The sequence below is a fragment of the Cryptomeria japonica genome, chromosome 4, assembly GCF_030272615.1.
Source record: "Cryptomeria japonica chromosome 4, Sugi_1.0, whole genome shotgun sequence".
In the NCBI taxonomy this organism is placed as follows: Eukaryota; Viridiplantae; Streptophyta; class Pinopsida; order Cupressales; family Cupressaceae; genus Cryptomeria; species Cryptomeria japonica.
Window position 1 is genome coordinate 27,111,211 of NC_081408.1, and position 22,357 is coordinate 27,133,567.

At 37.5% G+C, this 22,357-nt stretch overlaps 1 protein-coding gene across 1 annotated transcript in view; it reads left to right on the forward strand.

Annotated features, from left to right (window-relative positions):
* LOC131079257 (protein FLUORESCENT IN BLUE LIGHT, chloroplastic) overlaps positions 1-22,357 on the forward strand; it is an 84,676-nt gene that overhangs the window by 40,525 nt on the left and 21,794 nt on the right. Inside the window, exon 2 of the mRNA XM_058017159.2 lies at positions 11,086-11,257. Coding sequence (XP_057873142.2) covers positions 11,086-11,257 — 172 coding nt within the window. The remainder of the gene's footprint in view (positions 1-11,085; positions 11,258-22,357) is intronic.

Sequence of the window (22,357 nt, forward strand, 5' to 3'; positions counted from 1 at the left end):
TGCATCCAAAAAGGTATAAGGATGAGATCAAGAAGGCAATCAAAGAGCTTCTCAAGATGGGGCACATCAGGCCAAGTAAGAGTCCGTTTGCTTCTTCAGTTGTGTTGGTTAAAAATGACGGTACTTTCAGGATGTGCATTGATTACAGGGAGTTGAACAAGAAAACGATAAAAAATAGATATCCGATTCCTCGTTTTGATGAACTCATAGATGAGTTACATGGTCCTGTTACTTCTCCAAGATAGATTTGAGAGCTGGCTATCATCAGATTCGGGTCAGGGAGGATGATGTGGAGAAGACAGCTTTCAAGTGTCATTATGGACACTTCGAGTTCTTATTCATGCCCTTTGTCTTGACTAATGCACCAACTACCTTCTAGTTTTGTATGAACAGGACATTTATAGATTAGTTGAGGAGGTTTGTGTTGATATTCTTTGATGACATATTGATTTATGGTGAAACTTGGGAGGAGCATTTGAAACGCATAGATATTGTGTTGAGTATTCTTGAACATGAATCCCTGTATGCAAAGATGTCTAAATGTGCTTTTGGGATGACAAAGTTGTACTTGGGGCACATCATCAGTGCTGAGGGTGTTCGTGTCAATCCGGAGAAAATCAGGGCTATTATGGATTGGCCGCCACTGAAGAACATTTCTCAGCTGAAGGGATTCCTTGGTTTGTGTGGATTCTACCGCTGCTTTGTGAGGGTTTTTTCTTAGACTGCTGCACCCCTTACAGATTTGACTACAAAAGATGCTTTTGAGTGGTCAGATAGAGCTTAGCAATGTTTTGACAGATTTAAGGAGTTGATAAGCACATGCCCAGTGTTGGCCATTCCTGATTTCAGTAGGCCTTTTGAGTTGCATTGTGATGCCTCGAGTGAAGGCCTTTGGTGCCGATTGATGCAGGATAGACACCCCATTGCTTTTGAGAGCAGGAAATTGAGGGGGCTTGAGAGTTACAACATATATGACAAGGAAATGTTAGCGATCATGCATGCCTTGGCTAAATTCAGACTGTATTTGGTGGGCAGCAAGTTTACAGTTAAGACAAATCGTAATAGTTTGAGGCATTTCCTTCGGTAGAAGGATATGAAAGACAGGCAGCAGAAATGGGTCAGCAAACTGCAGGCTTATGATTTTGATATAGTTTTTGTCAAGGGCAAGAAAAACATAGCTGTTGATGCCTTATCTAGGAGACCACACTTGTGTGCTTTAGGAGTATTGGAAGACTGGAGGGAATTGATTTCATCGGAGTACATGAAAGACAAGTGGGCTACTGGTATTATTGATGGCATTATCTAGGATGAAAGGGACATAATGGTAAATGACTTGATCATTTAGGATAGGATTTTATTAGTGCTAGGATTTGCTATGAATCATAAGATTTTGAGAGCTTTCCATGACTCACCGTTAGCAGATCATCTAGGGTATTTCAAAACCTATAGGCAGGTGAGAGAGCGCTTTACTTGGAAAGGGCTCTAGTCAGAAGTATTACAGTTGGTGAGGGAGTGCCCAGTGTGTTAGCAAAATAAGCATGAGCACTCTTTCCCAGGTGGTTTATTGCAGCCCCTACCCATTCCCAAGAGGAAGTGGGACAGTGTGCCGATGGATTTTATTATGGGCCTACCTAAGGTCCAAGGCAGGGATTGCATATATGTCATGGTGGATTGGTTGACGAAGTTTTCTCATTTCTTTTCTTTTTCATCCACCTATACAACAACTAAGACAATAGAGTTGCTCTTCAAAGAGGTATTCAGTTTGCACGGTTTGCTGCGAAACATTGTCAGCGATAGGGACAGCTGGTTCATGAGTAATTTCTGGTAGGAGCTCTTCAAGTTGTGTGGGATAGAGCTTACACCAAGCACTAGCTATCACCCGTAGACAGATGGGTAGTCCGAGATTGTGAATAAGTGGGTGGAAGGATACCTCCGTAATTACATTGCAGGGCAGCAAAAGGCATGGGTGAAGTGGTTACATTTAGGGGAATATTGCTATAACACCACTTATCATATGTCTATTCAGATGTCACCTTTTATGGCTCTTTACGGTTACGAGGCTTTGAGTTTTTTAGATTTGTTGTTTGGTGATAGCCGAGTACCTAAGGCTAAGGATCTCTTACAGGAGAGTCGGGATATCATGAAGTCGCTGAAAGAAAACATGCAAAAGGCTCAGAATCAGCAGAAACAATATGCAGATCAGCATAGAGTGGAGAGATCTTTTGAGGTTGGTGACATGGTTTATTTCATGCTGTAGCCTTACCGACAATCCACTCTCAAAAGGAGTGGTGTGGAGAAGTTGAAGCCACGCTATTAGGCCCATTTAGAGTTATCAGGAGGGTTGGTGAAGTGGCTTATGAGCTTGAGTTGCCGACAGACAATAAGGTACATAATGTTTTTCATGTGTCACGCCTCAAAAAGGCGTTGGGTCATAATGTGATACCTTCAACAGAGTTACCTCCTCTTGATGATGAGGGGAAGCTTATTTTGGTTCCTGAGGCTATTCTTGAGACTAGGGAGTGTACTTTACTAAGATGGGTCATTAGGGAATATCTGGTGAAGTGGAAAAACTTGCCGGTAGAGGATTCTACTCCGGAGGGTGAGCATATCTTATAGCATCTAGAGTTGAGATTGCTTGAGGACAAGCAATTTCAAGGGGGCGGACTGTAATGTCCCCTTTTTAGGAGTTATCTAGTGATTTGTTGTTAGCCCTTTTTGCCTTGGTCCTTGGGGCTAATCAAGACTTTTCAGTGATCATTGTTGGATTTGGCCTAGGCAATTTCAGATGCAGGCCAATCAGAGGTGATTTGATATAGGTTTTCTAGGAACTTACTATTTATAGTAAGTTAGTTTGGGCTCAGTGTCGGGTAAATTTTGGAGCGATTTTGGTTGACTTTATTGTGGTTCATTTAATTATTCGCCTGGATTGCATTTTAAATGGGGGAACTAATTATTTAGGCAAAAATCAAAGGTTTCTAAAGTTAAATTTAATTATTTAACTGGGGTTATTTAATGTTGAAGCTAATGTTAAAAAGGAGAATATTAAAAGTACTCCTTCTTTGTGGAGACATAAGGGGATAATAATATTTTATTCTATCTTACATTTATCCCACATTTGTGGTGCCTCGAGAAATGTGCCCAGCTGAAGTAATAAATAGGGCCTTTAATGAAGATTTGGGATATCTTGGAAATTTTGAAACTGAGTTTCTGGAGAAATTTGGAAATTTTCTTAGCACTTGGGGACGAAATCCCTCGAATGTGACATTTCCCTTGCTCGTGATAGACCAGCTTTGGGAAATTTCTTGGAAACATACTAAGACCTTACAAAATTACAAACATCCCTCTAAAAGCAACTCTTGATTCTTGATAAGCTGAACTTCATAACATATATACTTGACTCTATCTCACATATGTTCGGCTCCATAATCTTCTACGAATCTGCAACAAATTCTTCTTCAGTTATGCTACGAAGTCACTATAAATCTCTATAAAAAGCATATCTTATCCCATGTCTGCAATAATTTTCTTATATCAGAATATCTACTATACAAAACACACTATGAACTCATCCCCCTTTTTAAAAATAATTCCATCAAAGGGCTCGATCTCATCCTTAAAATGATATTCCATGCATCATTCACGCACCCACAAAAAACAACATCCCCATGCATAACAACTCCATAACCCTTTTTAAAAGGTTTGTCTTATTGTAAAAAAATGCAATAACCTTTTTAAAAAACAGGACAACTACCATTTAGGCCTGTAGCATCCCACCATGATGTAAAACTTTTTGAATGATGCAAGCTATGCATAATTTTGAATGCCACGCATCCCACTTAGACCAATGTTGACATCCATTTTTTTATAGGTTACGATGCCTTGCAAATTTGATGTCTTCACATACGGAACTGAAAAATATTCCCACCTTCATAGAATGAAGAAAGTAAAATATACACGATATGATACCCAACATTCAGAAATAGAAATGCTTAAAATAGTGCCCATAATGTACACCCGTAAATACAAGAGATTCTCTGCTTCATACCTTTATTTCTGCAATAGATTGGGTGCCATTTAAGAAGAATACATAAACTAGATACAGTTTGACCCACCTTTGAATAGCGCATACACGCACTACTCCTTATTTGATTTGTTCTGATCTTGTTTTCACACATCGCCCCATTGCAAATGGGGATCCCCAGTTGTTTTTTCGCTTTGTAGGGTTTTTGAGTCACCAATCTTTGCAAGTCTAGAGTTAGGGGTTTTCAAGAGTTTTTTTCCGAGTCCTCAAGTCAATTGGACCAATCATGATCAAATGGGCATTTTTGACATCACAAAAGTGCTAAGGCAAAGCCAAAGGACGAAAAACACAATTGCTTGAGGTCAATTTTGACAACTTTCCATTTTTGTGGAAATCTGTTTTTTGCTTTTTTCGTTTTTGGCACTTTGGGACCAATCAGGGAAGCATCTTTTTCGCCTGTTTTTTTGCTTTTTGCTTTTTTAGGATTTTTTGGAAAGTTGACCTAGGATTAGGTCACTCAGGTCATGACACGAGGTTCTTGTTTTCGAAATGAAAAGTTTGTATATCCAAGATCAAAAAGCAAGAAAATTCTCTAGACAAGAAGTTCATCTGAAGAAAGGCATTGATCTAGAAGTTCCAAAAGTTCGAGAATGAACATGCTAGAAATCCATGGTGATGAGCAAGAAAATTTACAGAGTGTTTAAGCAAGAATGTGGGAATATCCTTTTTCAATGGTGATGTCTGCCCTATCAAGAAGAGATCATCCTTAGAAAGACATGAAGTCCTACCTAGGAATCAAGGAAATACCTTGATCAAAGCCCAAGTCCACCTTGGCACATGAAAAAGTTACTTGATCAACATGCAAGTCCGTCTAGGAAAGGTGAAGAAATCCTTGTTCAAATGTGAAGAGTATCCAATGCCCAAGGAAGAAATTCTTTGGTTGCCAACCAAGTCCGATCAATACTTAAGGATTTTCCTTAGGAAAGCATGAAGTTCGCCTTGCCTCAAGCATAAGCTTCCTTGGCAAGACCCCAAGTCCACCCAAGGAAAGAAAGAAAAAACATTTACAAGTGCTTTGGCTTGAAAAAAATTTCCTAAACATGTGTGAAGTCTGCCCTCATGCACATGGGAATTCCTTGAAACATGTCCAAGTCCGCCCAAGAAGAGAGAATGTAGGGAAGATTCCTTGCCAACACACCAACCTACATGGACAAGATAAGAAGAAAACTGGCTAAGTATGAAGTCGTGCTAAGGAAGAAGAGAATATTCTTTGGAATGTTCTAGAAGGATAAAGTTGCCATCTTTAGGAGAGAAAAACGAGGAAGAAGAGGGACTAAGTTCATTGAATCTACAAAAAAACGAAAGGATGCTAAAGAAATTTGAACTCCTAAGCCTTATATTAATTCAACTTGGCATATCATTTCACTTACACCTCTTCTAAGTTCGAAATTGAATAGTTTTCTCTCTAATTTCAAGAAGAAAGAAGGCATTTGAAGAGAAACAATAAGAGAATTCCTTGATTTTGTGAAGGAATTGGATCGACTTCATGAAGGATTTCATCTTCTTTCAGAAGTAAAGGCAGATTTTCCATCGATTTTCAAAGTTTAAAGTATAATTCTCAGTCCAAAATTCGAGTTGTGGACTGATTTATTTTCATCAATTTTCTGTTTCCAAGGCTGATTTTCACAAATTTCAGCAAGTCTTGAGCAGATTCTTTTCATTCATAGTCTGATTTCTTCATAGAATTTCAAATTTATGACGAGTTGAAGGTGAAAAGTAGAGACAACGAAGTTTGAAACCAGGAATAACAAATCTCATCAGACATAGAATTCACATGATGAAAGAAATGTTAATTTAATTTGTTTGTTGTTTTCAGGCAATAGATGACCACTCAAGGAGGACTTTCAAGGAAAGTTGAAATTAAGTTTGCCAGCAAGGGAGCATAGCTAGAATCTAAAATCACTTTGAAGTGGAAGAAGGTTGGAGACACCAACCTTGATCATGTTGACTTCAAGGATGTCAAGAAAAGAATGTACGAACAAGATTGGTGCGTACCTACAATAATCGCTCGGAGGATGATGAGAAACGGTATTGTTCAAGCAGCTGGATTTCTACCAGCAGTTCTGTGTAATGAATTAATTGTAGAATGTGTCAGACACTACAATGCCCAGGAAAGACAAATTGTGGCATTTGATGGAAGAACACTGGCCTACCTCGGAGAAGTTGCTATCAAAGAAGCATTCGGGATTCCTAACTACCATGCGACCATGTTCAAAACCAAAGAAGAAACTACAAGGCTTTACCAAGCACAACTTGAACCTTGTGCAACAAATATCAACAAGCTATGGTTGGAGAAACCAAGGCCTCACCACACCAAGATGCCAAAGAAATTTCTTTGTACAGATTTTAAAGAGGACTATGGAGATATCATCTTGCTACACAATAGAGTCATGGGCAGCCCTCAAGGTGCACCATTTGAAACCTGGATGCATTATTTCGTTGATGAAATCACTATCGGTGTCAAGATGATCAATTGGGCGAGAATAATCAGTGATACTATAGATGAACAACTAAGAAACTTGGGAAAGAACAAAATCTTTCTATATGAGTTCTTATGTTATTTACCTACTTGCCAGAAGTTATAGGTATAGAGGATTGATTTGTAGAGGGACAATGGTTAATGGTGAAAATGAAATCAATGCACATGATTGTTACCCACAATTGCAGTTTCAGGAGAAATCTCATTTCAAGCGAGTGAATGATGCATTTCTGATGTACATCACCAGAATATTACAAGGAGGAACTCATCAAAGACTAACACAAGAAGCTAAGGACTTGATAAGCAGGTTTGGATCTTGGTTTATTCAATATCCAAGGTTCACATACTTGAGAGTTCAGGGATTTATTGGATGTCCTTACAGACTTCCAATTTATCCCACCAATAGAATGATATTGCTTGAAGTCTTGAGACAACTAGAGACATATGAAAGCTTCCAGAGAGGAAAACACAAGGCTGGAATTTCTTTTCCATTTTTTATTGGAAAAAAGCTAGAATCTTGTTCAACAACAAAAGCAGCTGAAAATGCAATGATATAGATGCAATGGTATCCATTTATCTTCTATTGATCCAGAGCCAAATTCGATCCTCATAATCATATTGGATTGGTAAATGGAGAAAAGTACAAACACATGATTGATCTTGAAAACTTTTGGGCTAATGCAGCCGATGAATATGATATTAGGAAAATAATGTGGTCAAGATTACCTGTGAATTTGATTAGGACAATTGAACTTTTCTATGTGCATGACCAATTAGAAGATGATGGAGAATACACACAACCACTATATGATGAAGACAAACCTCTTTCTGCAATGATATGGTTTGATCTCGGACTTGTAGATTTGGCCATCTCGATGAGGCCGTTTGTTAAATATACAGAGTGGTGGGTTGATCAACAAATCAAAGGGCTGAAAGAAAGAAATATACCTTTTACTTACAATTTGATGGGCATTATGGAATCCTATTTTTCTAATAATGATGACACAACTCAAATTGCCAAGCCACCAGAAAGTATAAGTTCAAGGAAGAGTAAGGAGATAGCTGAAGGTTCTGCAAAGGCAAAAGGAAGAAAATTGCAAATGAAGGAGCTGTTGGAAAGAAGCAAAAGTCAAGGTCAAGGTCATTCCTCTATCAATGCCTCATCCATAAATTTAAACAATATATCAATTCCTGAAGATGAACCACTGGGAGAAATGGAAATCCTTCCCCAATCAGTGAAGAAAGAAATGTGGAACCTATTCAACAGGAAGTTTAGGAGCAACCATTTGCTTCGAACATGGAAATAATAGAATTAGAAAATGATGAGATGGATATTGTAGATGGAGTATTGTAGGAGGGAATTATTTCCGTTCTTTGAGGAGTTGAGGATAATCCAGATAATGAAAACAATCAAGAGGATTGAGATATTGAGCAGCCCACAATCCCCGACTGGCTAAAGGAAAGGATGAAAGTGAAAGCACCTATAGAAATTCAACAAGAAGATGATTTAGTAGAATTCTTGGCTAGATTAGAAAAGGTTACAATAAAGAAAACAGCCAAGAAGTGTTCCTTGATCCAAAACGACGATGCAGGATTTTGTTCAGTTCAAGTGGCTGTGCCAAGAGTTGATAAGGCAAAAGAAGAAATTACTCCCGAAGAGTATGAAATATCGACTATCAACTTAGGCCCAAACACTAAAGAGCAAGAAGTTCAGGAACTAGATGATTCAATCAAGACAATCAAGGAAAGATTGAAGAAAGAAGTAGAAAAGAAAGAGGAATTAAAGATAGAGAATGAGCAGCTGAGAAATTATCTCCAGCACTTGTTCAATCCTATTGCTCAAGGAGATGTAGCAGTCCCTCCGCCTTTGGCTCTTCCATAGGAAACAGTTGAAAAATTTGAAGAGATGAAGGTGACAACTAGATAAACTAAGGAATGGATGGCAGAGATCAATAATGAAGTTGTCATGTTCATGGAAGAATTGATATTAGCATATGGGCAAGCTTCTTCATTACCATCTAGAATTCAAGACATGACAAAAATGTGGGAAGATCTTCAAAATATTCAAGATAAAGTAATCCTATGCTTGAAGATGTTGAAAGGAATTCCCAAGCAGGAATTAATAGATGGACAAGTAATTGCAGTTGGACAAATCTATGACTTCGACACATGGAATTGGGCATTGATAGCAAGAAATGAAATTTCGGAGAAGGTAAAGGTTGATGGTGTCAAAATTGAAGAGCTGATTAAAGAATTCAAAATAAGATTTTCCTTGTGGCCGTTGATGTGCTTGGAAAGGAAGCAATTCAAGAAAATGAAATGGACATGGAAAATTTGAAGGTCAAAGCTCAAGAGAATTTATTCACTTTCATAGGACCAATCCTTAAGCAAAATTTGACTAAGGTATCCACCTTCTTTTCCATCAAGGATGCCTTTCAGAAAGAGGAATTAGATTGGGAGAATGCTTTTGCCACCTATGTTGATGACTTGGACGTGATTGAATTCAAGATAAACATGCTGCCACATGTCACAATGGAAGAGGTTAATCCTCTTGTGTCCAGGTTCATCGAATATGCTGCTATAGAAAGGGGATAAGGGACGCATTCTTCTAGAAGGAAGCTCCATGTGGCACGTGTCTTTCTTTTATTTGCTCTTGTTGGATAACTATTGTAAACCCTAATTAGGGTATCTGTGTTTTGATATCAACCATTGATCTCTGTTTGATTTGGGCCTTTCACTCATTTTAAGACTCTATATAAACCTCTCTTCTCTCCTTTGTATGGGAGAGATTGGTGAAATTGTTGCTTAAGACTATTAAGATAATAAAGTTCATTTGCATTGCTTTGAATCTCTATGTTATCTCATAGTTGCATGGTTTCATATTTTCTTCAGCATAGAATAGAATTTGCTTTATAAATGTAAGATTTGATAGTATTGATTGGTGAAATTGTTGCTCATACTTTTGATGAACAGATGATTTTTGTTCATTGTGCAAAGTTAGCATGAGCGTATTTTGTGGATGTTTAGCTTCTATCTTCAGATAAGTATTGTTCGTTCTGATAGTACTATTCATGGTATGAAAATTTTAAGCACAACCCGTGAAGATTGCATCCACTTTGTTTAGCTGTTTGAGTTGGCAAACCAAAGCGTGGTTTAGTTTCAACCAATCACTACTGTCTCTTAAATTCCTAGGAATATCATAGAGTTCCTGAACCCTTTTCCTTTTTACCCTTTTTGAAATTCAAAATCAAGAAAATTCTGAAAATAAAGAGTTTTTATAGCTGAAAGTTTTCTTTGTGAATGAAATTCGCAAGTCCCCCTTGGAGTACCAGCAAACAACACCATAAGATGTTTTCAATCTGTAGCTTTTTAAACTCCTGTTACAATCAGCATAGGATTCAAAATTTCAAAACCTATAACACAGCTCTTGTGAATACTTATCAGCTTGTATCTGCAACCAAGAATAGTTCAGAAACATACAAAGAGTTCCATACGATTCCTTTGAATGATTGCACAAATTAACTTGAAAGCACAACAATGTTACCCTGTTTTCTTAATGCTGTCATCTGAGATTAGATCAAACTTCTAATGCTGCTATCTGAGATCAGACCAAACTTCTAATGCCGCTATCTGAGATCAATCCATACTTCTGTTTGTTGGTATTTGTAAAAAAAAACTTTCTTTTTAATTGAACTTCTGTACACCAGCATCACTGTATATAGACAGAGACTCTATTGAAAACTCAGAGAACTCTTTTTAAGAGACAGAACACTTTCTTCACACAATGTATTATCTTCTTCAACCATTCTGATATACGTCGTCTATACCTTACCAAAGACAAACAGAAATGTGTTATATAATATTTGCTATCGATGAAAGGCTTTCAACTATATCGGTTAAGAAGTTACAACTGCCATGTCGGTTTGAAACCAACAACCGATTTGTCAACTAACTACAAACAAACTATAAACAAATACAATCGATGCAATCTATAACCGACTCAAACCAAACTTCTGCACTTTATATATATCGGATGTCTCTTTCAGAAAACTAAACATTTTGTCCAGCCACGTATTCTTCGGAGATGAAAGTCTACTTTGTCAAGCCACACAATCTCTCTGAGATGAAAGTCTACTTTGTCAAGCCACGCAATCTCTCTGAGATGAAAGTCTTTTACACAGTGTTTAATGACAGCAATACATTATCTTCAAAGTTTGAAGAAGCCAGTCATCACTGCTACGGTGAATGAAATAATCATGTGCAAACGTCCATATACCTTCGAAAAGCAAGAATAGATACAATGCAATGTGAATGAATTGGAGATTATGAACAACTTATTCTAAGGTATTTATGTGTCTACAAATCCTCACTCATTCTGAAAATAATTTTGACGTAACTTTGATTTTGAAATACAGTTGTAACATGTTTTCTTGCAATTTTAAAACTAATCTTAAATTTCAGTCCCAGATGAAAGTGGCCTCTAATTTTCTCTCAGAAGTGCTAATTCACTTGTTTGGTGATGCAGAATATGATGGCCCAGGTATTTGCCAAAGAAAGATCTAGTGCATTAGCTGCACTTGCCTTAGGTTTGTTGTCCCCTTGTGATGCATTGGCAGAAACATGCACAGATAATACAGGGCAGATATTCAATATGCCACTACTTTTTGGTATAGCCCTGATAGGAGCTACTGTTGGAGGTAACAAACACAACTAAATGATTCTTTGAGATTATAGATTGAGGCTTTGCCGTTTGTTAATGTATAGAGGATTATATCATGCTTCTAATGTTGTACCAATTGATTTCTTTGCACATTCATTTTGTTAGAAGTAGAAGCATTTTGTGTGGAGTCTATACCTTTAATCAATTTTAGATAAAATGTTGCAATTTGATGAAATTTGAGTACAGGGAAGGGATCCCGGTAACTATATATTTTTCTAGTTGTTGATGTGTATTTTGTACACGATCAAACACAGAATAAAATACCTAAAGGTACCTTATCCTCTCTTGATTAAAGTCTCCGAATGCTGAAGATGTCGCGAAAAGGATCAATCGGGACGACTTCAAGGTTCTTTTTGTAGGATCTCTACTTGTGGATAAGCACTAGTGGTCGTTGTGTATGCTGTTTCTTCAAGGGGCCTTACGTACTTTCAGAGAAAGCTTGTCCGTGTTACTTTCTTTCCAAATGCAGGAACAGGATTTTCCTAACACTAACAGATTTCAAAAAATGTCAAAAGATAAGGGTTTCAAGGAAGGAATACTTGAACTAATCCTAAGAATGACTCAATGAAGACTAGACTTGATAAGATTCTACCAATTTCAGTATCGCCAAGAAATTACAACTCTACTGGAATTGATGCGATCTTCTAAGGGGATTCAATAACTTTCAAATCATCAAGGATATAGATACTATCATAGAGATACATATCAACACTTCCAAGAATGATTGAACTCTTAATCAATCTCAATGTTTCCAGTTGACCACACAAGGCATCCTCACAATCAATAAGAAGTTAGTGGTTTGGAATGTGAATCTTATCAAAGATCAAGCACAACACTTCGTCCTTCAAACTTAGAACTTAAATGCTATTTCAACTGAGAGTGATTCAAGAAGATAAACAATCATGAAGGTAGCCACAAGTATTGCAATAAAACACCATAACTTCAATATTTTATTGATCTCATAGCCAAATGGACAACAATTGTTCAAAATTCTTTCTTCACTACTCAATCTTGCTACAACAATAACTTTCTAACTTTCTTCTCTCTAAACTCTCTCTCATTTCTCTAACTTTTCTAACTCTTTAAAAATGAAATGAGTGAGGGCATATATATCATCCTCAAATACAATGAACGGCTTGGATCAATTCGAGATCAATGGCCAAGATTTTACAATGAAACCCTAATTAGGGTTTGTTATAACAAACTTAATTCTGACCAATGAGATAAATGCATCATTTGGACACATGTCTTCTCTGGAATATTCGACCAATGGATAGCCAGGGTAGGTACATCAAAGTTTGTGCCATCTTTAATGAGCCAGGTACATTGAATCTGGACATGCTGAGGTGGACCAACCCGACTGGAGGAGTGATGACTAGGATGCCACCTTGTCTAACACTTGGTTGATGCTCAATTTGGTGATGCCTTCCTTCAAATGCTGGACTAGAAGATAGATGGAGAAGGTCGTCCTTAATGATGCTGGACTGGAGGAGACCTTCCTTGATGATACTGGGCTGGAGGAGATCGTCCTTGATCTGGCTTGATCTTCTTTGATGAGAGTCTGCCAAGTAATTGATCCTCCGGCTTTGGGGGTCGTCATTTGATGCCTACACAAAAATTTAAAATTAGTCTCTAAGCATCATACCTTAAAGCATAGAATTTAAGACCTTTCAAGGGGATAATTTTGGACATTAATTTGAAAATGACAAATCCAAGAATTATAAACTTTCAAATTAATTATGAATGAAATCAGATTTTACAAGACTTAAATTTAAAAAGATTGCTATGAAATCAAAATAAGTCTTGAATAAGAACTTCAAAAAAACGATTCTTCATACCTCCTTCTTTGAAAGCTTAACTATGAATCTTGGAAAATGGAAGAAAGAAGATCAGATTTTGCTGGATAAGGATTGAATTTTGGTCTCCCTTTGGATGGATTACACCTCAACTAACCTTCAAAAGAACTTCACCTTCCACTAGCCTCCAACCTCTTAGTAAATTCTGGAAATTAGCCTCCAAATTAGCAAGAAATTCACCTCCAATCTGGCATAATTCGCTCCTCCAATCTGCTCTTGAAATTCGCATGAGAAGAATAATGAATGAATGATTTGAAAATGCTACAACACTCCTCTCTTATATAGGGCGCTCACCCTAGTTAACCATGAGGCCGACCTAGGTTTTTAGCAATAAAACAAATAAAATCCCCTTTAAAAGAGGGCCGACTTGCTTGTAAAAGTAAATAAATGAATTTGAGTGCTCACCTTTATTTTTAAAATTAATTTTAAGGCTTGAAAGGTGTTCTTTCTCATTTGTTTTAAGGCTTAAAACTAATTAATTCAATTGCAAATGCCTTAATTCATGCGAATTTCATTTAACTTCTTGAATTTGGCAAATTTAGAGAAAATTTGGGAATATTAAGTTTTGATTGAGGCTTAATGAAGTTTCCTTTCTCCCTTAGGCATTGAAATGTCCAAAGTGATGGATGTCTAGATTATTTCAAGACTTGTTTGAACCTCTCATCTAGACTTACTCACTTCATGAGTTAAAAACTTCACAACTTATTTTTGCAAATTTCCATGACTTTGTCTTCACAATCTTGCAATTTGCCTTAGACGTAATCAAACGAGGTTGAATGATAGGTTTTTTGATGATTTCGCCCTGGACCCTTTGAAAGGGTCAGGAGCGATTTTTCCAATTAGGTCTTGAATACCTCATTCCCTTCACTCCAAAATCTCCCGGAAGGCGAGTTCATGTTTGTTTTGACCTAATCAAAGTCTTGCATTTCAATTTTTAGTCTTTCACATGAGGAAATTAGGTGAAAATGTGAATTTCGCCCTGGACCCTCTGGAAGGGTCAGGAGCGATTTTTACCTTTTAGGTCAAAACTCACCTTAGTTTGATCATTAACCTCCTTCAAGGCAATCTCCAGGGTCTATTTATCTCAATCACTAAGTTGGCTTATCAATTTTTGAAGGAAATACTGCATTTTTGGGAATTTCGCTCTGGACCCTTTGGAAGGGTCAGGAGCGAACTTCTCTCCTGAGCTCAAAATTCCCATTTTTTGAAGGTCTAAATTTCTTCAAGGCATTCCAAATAGGTTCTTTCATTGTAGTCCATGCCTAGTCTCACTCAAATCTGGAAGAAAAAGGCGACTTTAGGGTTTTTCGCCCTAGACCCTTTGGAAGGGTCAGGAGCGATTTTTCTTGCTTGGGCTTACTCCTCCATCATCTTGTCTTCAATCCACCCTTCAAGGCTAGGCAATGGTCTTCTTCATTCACTCTACCCAAGCTTGGTTTGTTCTTGCAAGGCAAAATAGGGGATTTTGAGATTTTCGCCTTGGACCCTTTGGAAGGGTCAGGAGCGAAAATCATCCTCTGACCTAGAATCATCATTTTTTGAAACAAACATCCACTCAAAGGTGGTCTCAAGGGCAATTTCCAGCTTGGTCTAGTCTTGTCTTAGCACAAACTTGAAAGGAACTCATTGTTTTAGAATTTTCGCTCTGGACCCTTTGGAAGGGTCAGGAGCGATTTTTAGGTTTTAGGGCAATTCCTTCATCCTTTCAACTTCAAATCATTTCCAAGGCATAGAACCTCATGCCTTACTTCTCTTTGAGTCCTGAAAACCAAAATCTTATCTTGGACTACAAGGAAAATAGGAGGATTTGGAAAATTCGCCCTGGACCCTTTGGAAGGGTCAGGAGTGAATTTCCCGCTTGGCATCAAAACTTGCATTCTTGGCAATCCAATTCAATTCTAAGGTATTTCAAAAGTCCTCTCACACCCTTGTCTAAGTTTAGCTTTGCCCAAATTTTGAAAAAAAAGATGACTTTTGAGGATTTTCGCTCTGGACCCTTTGGAAGGGTCAAGAGCAAAAATCATGTTCTAGGGTCAATTCCTTCATCTTTTCAACCTCAATCATCCTCAAAAGGCAAAAACACACTTCCTCACACCCATTCAAGCCATAAAAACCAAAAAGTTGTCTTGACCTTGCAAAGAAAATAGGTGTTTTTAGGAATTTCGCTCTGGACCCTTTGGAAGGGTCAGGAGCGAAATTCACCATTTGGTTCAATTCCTTCACTTTTTAATGATTTCTTGCAACCTCAAGTCACTCCCAGGGGCAATTCCTTCTATGTTTCACCTTATCCCATACTTTACTTAGCAAAATTTGATAGCAAAAAGTGACTTTGAGAAAATTCGCTCTAGACCCTTTGGAAGGGTCAGGAGCGAAAATTACAATCTTGACAAAAAATCTTCTTTTTTCCACCTTGAAACTTCTTTGCCAAGTAGGATTTCATGTTTCATCATGCTAGGATTAAGGTTTCATATCCAAGAAAGGCTAAAAAATAGGTTTATAAGGAATTTCGCTCTGGACACTTTGGAAGGGTCAGGAGCGAAATTGCCTTTCTTGGCCAGAAACCTTCATTTTCATGACTTCTAAACATGCCTAAGGGTTTCAACATGCTCTTTCTTCCCTTTTTCATGCCTTTGACACCTCAATTTGACCAAACAAGACAAGAAATGCCTCCTATAGAAATTTTCGCTCTAGACCCTTTGGAAGGGTCAAGAGCGATTTTCTCATTTTAGGCCTATTCCATCATTTTTTCAAGTTAAAACCTCTTCAAGAGGCAAAAGCAAATTGTTCTTGTTTCATTCATGCCAAAAACTTGACCTTGTTCATTGCACAATAAGAGCTTTTGGGAATTTTGCTCTGGACCCTTTGGAAGGGTCAGGAGCGAAATTCACCATTTTGTCCAAAGTCCTTCATTTTTTTCATGCTCCCAAATCTTCAAAGGTAACAATAATGTTCAATCCTTCCTCCAAGATACCTTGCACATCAAAAGTTGGCCAAAGTTAGAAAAAAAAAAGCTCTAATAAGATTTTCGCTTTGGACCCTTTGGAAGGGTTAGGAGCGAAATCTCCATTCCAAGCCAAATTGCTCAGTCTTCAAGTTTCAAACCACCTCACAAGGCAAAGTTAGATCATTTTCCAAGCTGGGAACAAGGTTGTAAGTCTATCCAAGGCATGAAATAAGGTTTAGGATGAAATTCGCTCTGGACCCTTTGGAAGGATCAGGAGCGAAAATCCTATTTTAGGCTTGATTCTGGACATTTTGAACTCCAAATCTCCTTGAGAGGTAAACAAAGACCTTCCTTCACGCATCCCCATCAAAATCCTGCTTTTCACTAGGCAAAAATATGAGCTTTTCAAAATTTCGCTCTGGACCCTTTGGGAGGGCCAAGAGCGAAATTGACATCTTAGGCCAGATCTTACCTTGGTTCACTTCATTTTCCATCAAACTTGATCAAACTAACTCCCTTGCTTCACAATCAGGACAAATCTATCACTCAACTGGGTCCAAGCAGGGTTTCACTAGGTTTTCAGGGCCAAGAGAAGGCAAGAAGGAGAGATTTCGCTCTGGACTCTTTGGAAGGGTCAGGAGCGAAAATCTTGTCCTTGACTGGCTTTCATCACATCAAAGTTTAAAACTCTCTTTTAATGCAAAAGATGACAACTTTCTCCATCATGTCTCAAAAGTCAACAATTTTGGTCATATCCTTCTAAAACGCCTCCAGTCATCATCAGATGCATTCGTTTATCACTTACCATTTCGACCTTCCTTTGATTACTGACTCTGTTCAATTGACTCAGACCGGGAAACAAACATGACTCCGACAAGAAAACCTTCAAACTAGACCTAACCTGACATGAGACCCATTCACCCTGTCCCCTGATCTAACCAACTTGACTCTCCTAAAAGGCATGCTTCACTATGGCAAACCTGAGGTTCCAGGCAGAGGACTAACAACTCCCCAAAATTAGGCTAGACTCAGCTTGAAAGAAACCCTAAAACGAGCTTCCAAGACTAGCCCTAATCTAGCCATCCCAGGCAAATCACTCACTCACTCAAAAAACCTTAGAAAGCAGAGAGAAAAAACAAGCAAAAGGAAAGCAAAACCTAAAGCAAAAAGAGGGGGTCCCCATTCTAATGGGGCGATGTGTGAAATGGTCACAACACTAGTGAGTAATGTTTGAAAGGGGATTGTGCAGAAACATCAATTAATCTTCAATCATATCCAACTCTTTCTGATTTTTTCCTTTGAGACAACTAGATGACAAATATATCATATTGGATACCAGAGCCAGCATCATAATCCAGTTTTTTGACTGTTGGTATGCTTGTTCAATGTTCTACTCACCTGCTTTAAGTTACACTTATCCCCATCATACTTATCTGTTTACTGTACATCTGAGAAAATTGTGATTTTCCCTTATTGAAACCATAGAAGCAAGTAATCTTTCTTGGGAATTTCTTGGCAAACTAAGAGATAAAGATATCTTCAATTTATCAGGAAAGAAATGGGAAAAACTAGGAAAATATTGGCTGGGGTTAGGGTTAGAAAAAACAGTGAAAAAGTCACTGTACAAACCCTAAAAAGTCACGATTTATCATCTTTTATTGGCAGTAAATCAGGCAAGAGATCAGTCAAAAAACTTGGCAGAAGTGTATTGACTTGATAAATTCAATTTCTAGTGATTTTTTTTGTCAATTCATCAGCAGAGGCGTGGTGATAAAATATCTATTGGGAGAAATCATGATAAATTAAAGATTTAAAATTCTACGAATTTAGAAACTATCTAACTTTTCTGGCTACTAGAAGTTCCCAGCATGTATTATGGAATTGAGAATTCCGGCCGATCCTATAAAAGTTGCATATAGTTGTTCTGAGAGATTTTAAAGCCTTGTATAAACTGATTCAATTTCATTTTGTGTTAAAGTTGGTACAAGTGAAGAAAGAATTAGCTACAAGCATAGAAAATTGGTCATTCCCTGTGTAACTTTCTATAGAAATGAAATCTATGTAATTTGGAATAGAACAACCATTATTACCTTGTTAAGCAGATTGAGTTTTGAAATTTTGACTGTCAGCTGAGACTTCTGATTCTGTAATGGACTCTACTTGCTGAAGAGCACACAGGAAATACTGAGAGAGACCAAATTTCTTGTGGAAAACCCTTTCAAGTAAAAAACCACGGTATACAAAAGTCTTTTATTAACTGGAAATTGGGCACCAACGCAGATTACAAAAGAGCACCAACTCACAGAGAGCACCAACTCCCAAAGAGCACCAACTCTTCTCGAAGCACCAACTCCGATTCTCTAAGGCACCAACTCTTCTCGAAGCACCAACTCCGATTCTCTAAGGCACCAACTTCAAACTGAGCATCAACTCAGATGCATGGAAAACAACTAAAACATATCTCCCTCAATTCTTGTTTGTCTTTACCAAACTCCATCAGAATGGTTTATTATTGACTCAGTATAGCTGAGACTTTAACAATATTTTCATAAAGACTAAGCCACGCCCAGCAACTGAAATTCCACCACACACGAGTCCAAACCTGACTTGTTTCAGCAGACATAGTTCTTTGTAAATATGAGTGCAGGTCTGGAGATATTCCTACCTCTCCATGAACCAACGTGCCAAATAGAAAGCAGAATATGTAGTAGAAGTTATGAAAATGAAGAAGCCAAACAAAGAAAATATTTGATGATCAACAAAGTCTTCATTTTGCCTCCATCTTAAAGTTTCACACTGTCAAAGATCCCCAACGCAGCCACAAGAAGTCTCATGCCATGCTCTTTCCCTCATACATCAGTCATGCACACTCCTCTTTCAAATCATTTTTATCGAACCCTTTTGAAGAAGATTTTAAAGCCCGAAACTCACAACTTCAACTCACACTACTCAAAAACATTCAAGACAATGTCCCTTTTTGAATCATTGTATTCTTCCACAGAAAAAGATCAATAATACTCATTGCCCCGTATCTTCATCTACCTCTCTTTTCAGCTTCTAAAAAATGAATGCTATCCATTTTATCACCTTCCAAAGGAAAAACATAAATCTCATTATTTTCAGCGTTCACGATATCAACTAAAAACCGTTCTTGAAAATGAAACGGCATCATCACTAAAATTAGAGCATCCAATCTTAATTTAACTCAACTTCAAATCATTTATTCTTGAGAAGTAGAATATGCTGAATCCGCTGTCTTCTTTGAATGCGCCCTTCATTTTGAGATGATTTCACCTTAATGTATTTAAGGTGAACATCAATGATTCCCAATCATTCATAATCAGCCATAATAACATAGTAATGTAATACCCTTCAGAAAAATCAATCACATACTTAAAGCACTGGTGATATCAATCCAGTCGACCAATTTTTAAATTTGAAATGGCATCACCATCCGAAATAGAACATCGAAACTTATTAAATAAACTATCTCCAAAATAGAGCTGCTGTATTCAAGAAATAAAGTAACACCAAGCAATAATCAATAAACCGTTGACCCAAAAAGAACCGCCTGAATTAATCTTGAAAAAAATATTTCCAAGAGTAAAGTGCTGCCAGCCATAAAAGAGAGCCATCGCTGACCAAGAAATAAAGAAGCCGCCTCTCATAAATTTCCATAGCCGTCTCAAACTTTAGATAAATGCAATGTAGACATACAAACTGAGCTTCCACATTTAAAGTCCTAAGAAATCGACTCTTTGAAATATTCAATGTTGACATGGCAAATAAATCTGACTTGGCAAACAAGAAGACAAGGAGGCGAGTGAAGAAGACAAACAGGCAGCATAAGTAGACAGGCAAGTAGCTCAAGCAGCTTAATTCATCTTTCATTCCAATTCCTCTTTTCTGAACAATGACTATCAACCTTGACATCAATGACAAAATCTGCAATACTTACTTTGTTGACTATCTATATCAATTTGGGCAATTTGTTAATCCTGATTATGTGGAATGTCTCTTACATAAATATTATAATATGCATTATCTTGTTTTTCAAGATAAAATAGGCATGATCTCTTTTGGGGCACCACCCTTGAAGAAAAGAAACAAAACTTTTACAGCGAAGAAGGCTACACAAGCATGCATCTTAAAATCCTAAACCTCTATCCTCGCAAAGCCTGTTCAAGCATCATGCAATAATAATTATCTTTGCTTTACATGAGATCTCAAAGTCATTTGTGAGAGGAAATATGCATCTTTTTCATTTTTTGATTCATCACAGCTGTCAATCCCACCATTTTTTGGGATTCCATATTATGTTTTATCTCTTCTCTGCTTTACCCTCTGAAATCCAAAGGAAAGCACTCCTCTGAGAAGGGATCCACTGCCACAAAATTGCAACCGTTTCCTCACATTAAATATTGCATTCTGTTCTCTTGAACTATTTACCCCAGATAATGAAGAACCAACTGATGACATGGTTCTGCATTTTTCCACTAGTAAACCCTTCCAGATGTTTTAAATTCTTTTCTACATTCTTTTGCTAAATTGCTTGCTGTAAAATATTTCCAACAATGAAATCCTACATTCTCATTATCTACTGGTTTGCTCCCATACCTCCTTTTCTACTTTTAAGCCAATATCCACTGGGAGGCCAAAATAAAATCTAGCTCTACTAATACACATGCATTATAAATTAATGCATGTCATTGAATTAATGAATTTTAAGGTAGATAGAAAGATATTTTCCCAAAGGGTAACCAATGCTTCTCAATGTTGAAGACTGCCAGATGTGAAGAGGCAAGTCTGATATCCTTACCCATATTGGGACTATGTGAAAGTTTCTCCATTTTCAGATCGAAGCCTGGGAACCAGGTTTTCAAAAAAGAGGGATGCCATATCTGAGGGTTGTGGCCCTTTCTCTAAAATTTTGCCTTTTTTTTCTACAGAGTAAAAACAACTGCAAAAAAACCATTTGCATAAAGATAAATCACAAGAGGGCTTTCAAGAATAGGCAGCCAGAACTAGGGTTTAAGAAAGAGGGATGCATATTCTAGGTCCATGGCCCTTTCTCTAAAATGCTGCCTTTATCTACTACAGAATATAAGACAACTACAAAAAGACCATTCACATAAGGATAAATCACTAGAGAAGCTTCAAGAATAGGCAGCCAGGAGGATTTTACACATTTGCTAAGATCTGGAAGGTGAGGCGAGAGGTTGCTAAATCTACATATTAATGCCATCTCCATATAGTGCTCCCTCTCTTCTTCCAGTTCTTCATCTGAATTCCAAAATGGGCATCGTCTTTGCTTCATTACTCCTCATATCTCCAAGACATCTCCTCTGCTGAATAGAACCTCTTCTGACCTTTTTCTCTCTGCAAAACACCATACCTAGATAATGAAGGATCTCCTTCCAATTTATTTGGGGTGTGCGTGAGAACTTTGCTAGTATCTTCATTTTCTGGCCTAAGCTTTGCAACCTCATGTTCCTTAACAGCATTTGTACCTGCAGATAGCTTCAACCCATTCTTGACTGATCTAGCTGCAATTTGCTCTCCAGCTTCTGGTGCTGCCTCTCCCAGGTGAGGGTTTACTTCCTTCAACCCCTCCATTAGCTTTTCCTTTGGTTAGCTAGGTCTGTATTGTAATAAGAGTTCTGAGTTCTCTTTCAAGACAGCTTTCTGAGAAGATGAGACTGGAAATTCACACAGAACTAGTGTACAGTTGCTATTAGCTTGTACTATTCCAAGATACATACTTTTGGATGTGTTTTTCAAAATATTTTTGGATTTCAATTATTGCAAAATCAGGAAGTAATAGCTGCAATGTTTTTTCCTGTCTGATAACTGTAAAGCATTTCATTTGCCATATGCATTATATCAATTCGAGTAGTTTGAGAACTTTTATGCACAAAATTAACTATATCAATGAGAAACTCTTTCAATTGATTCCAATGGATTCTGGAAGACTTATATCTGTTATATCAATGCAATTCATGCAATTGAGGGAGGTAATATCCATTTCATTAGATGTGCATGTGTATATGTATGTGTTAAGTTTTGATCAGATTATAATAGGTAGGTAATCAGGTAATTTTAAATTTTAACTTTGATCTGAGTTTGATATTAATTCAACCTATGTAAGATTCAAATCCAATCTGCAGAATATAGATTGAATTTAATGTGAGTGAAACTCCCAATCTAATATGTATATGAGTCACACTTGAATGTGATTCCATCTGTTGTAATCACTCAGAATATAGATCACGCACTG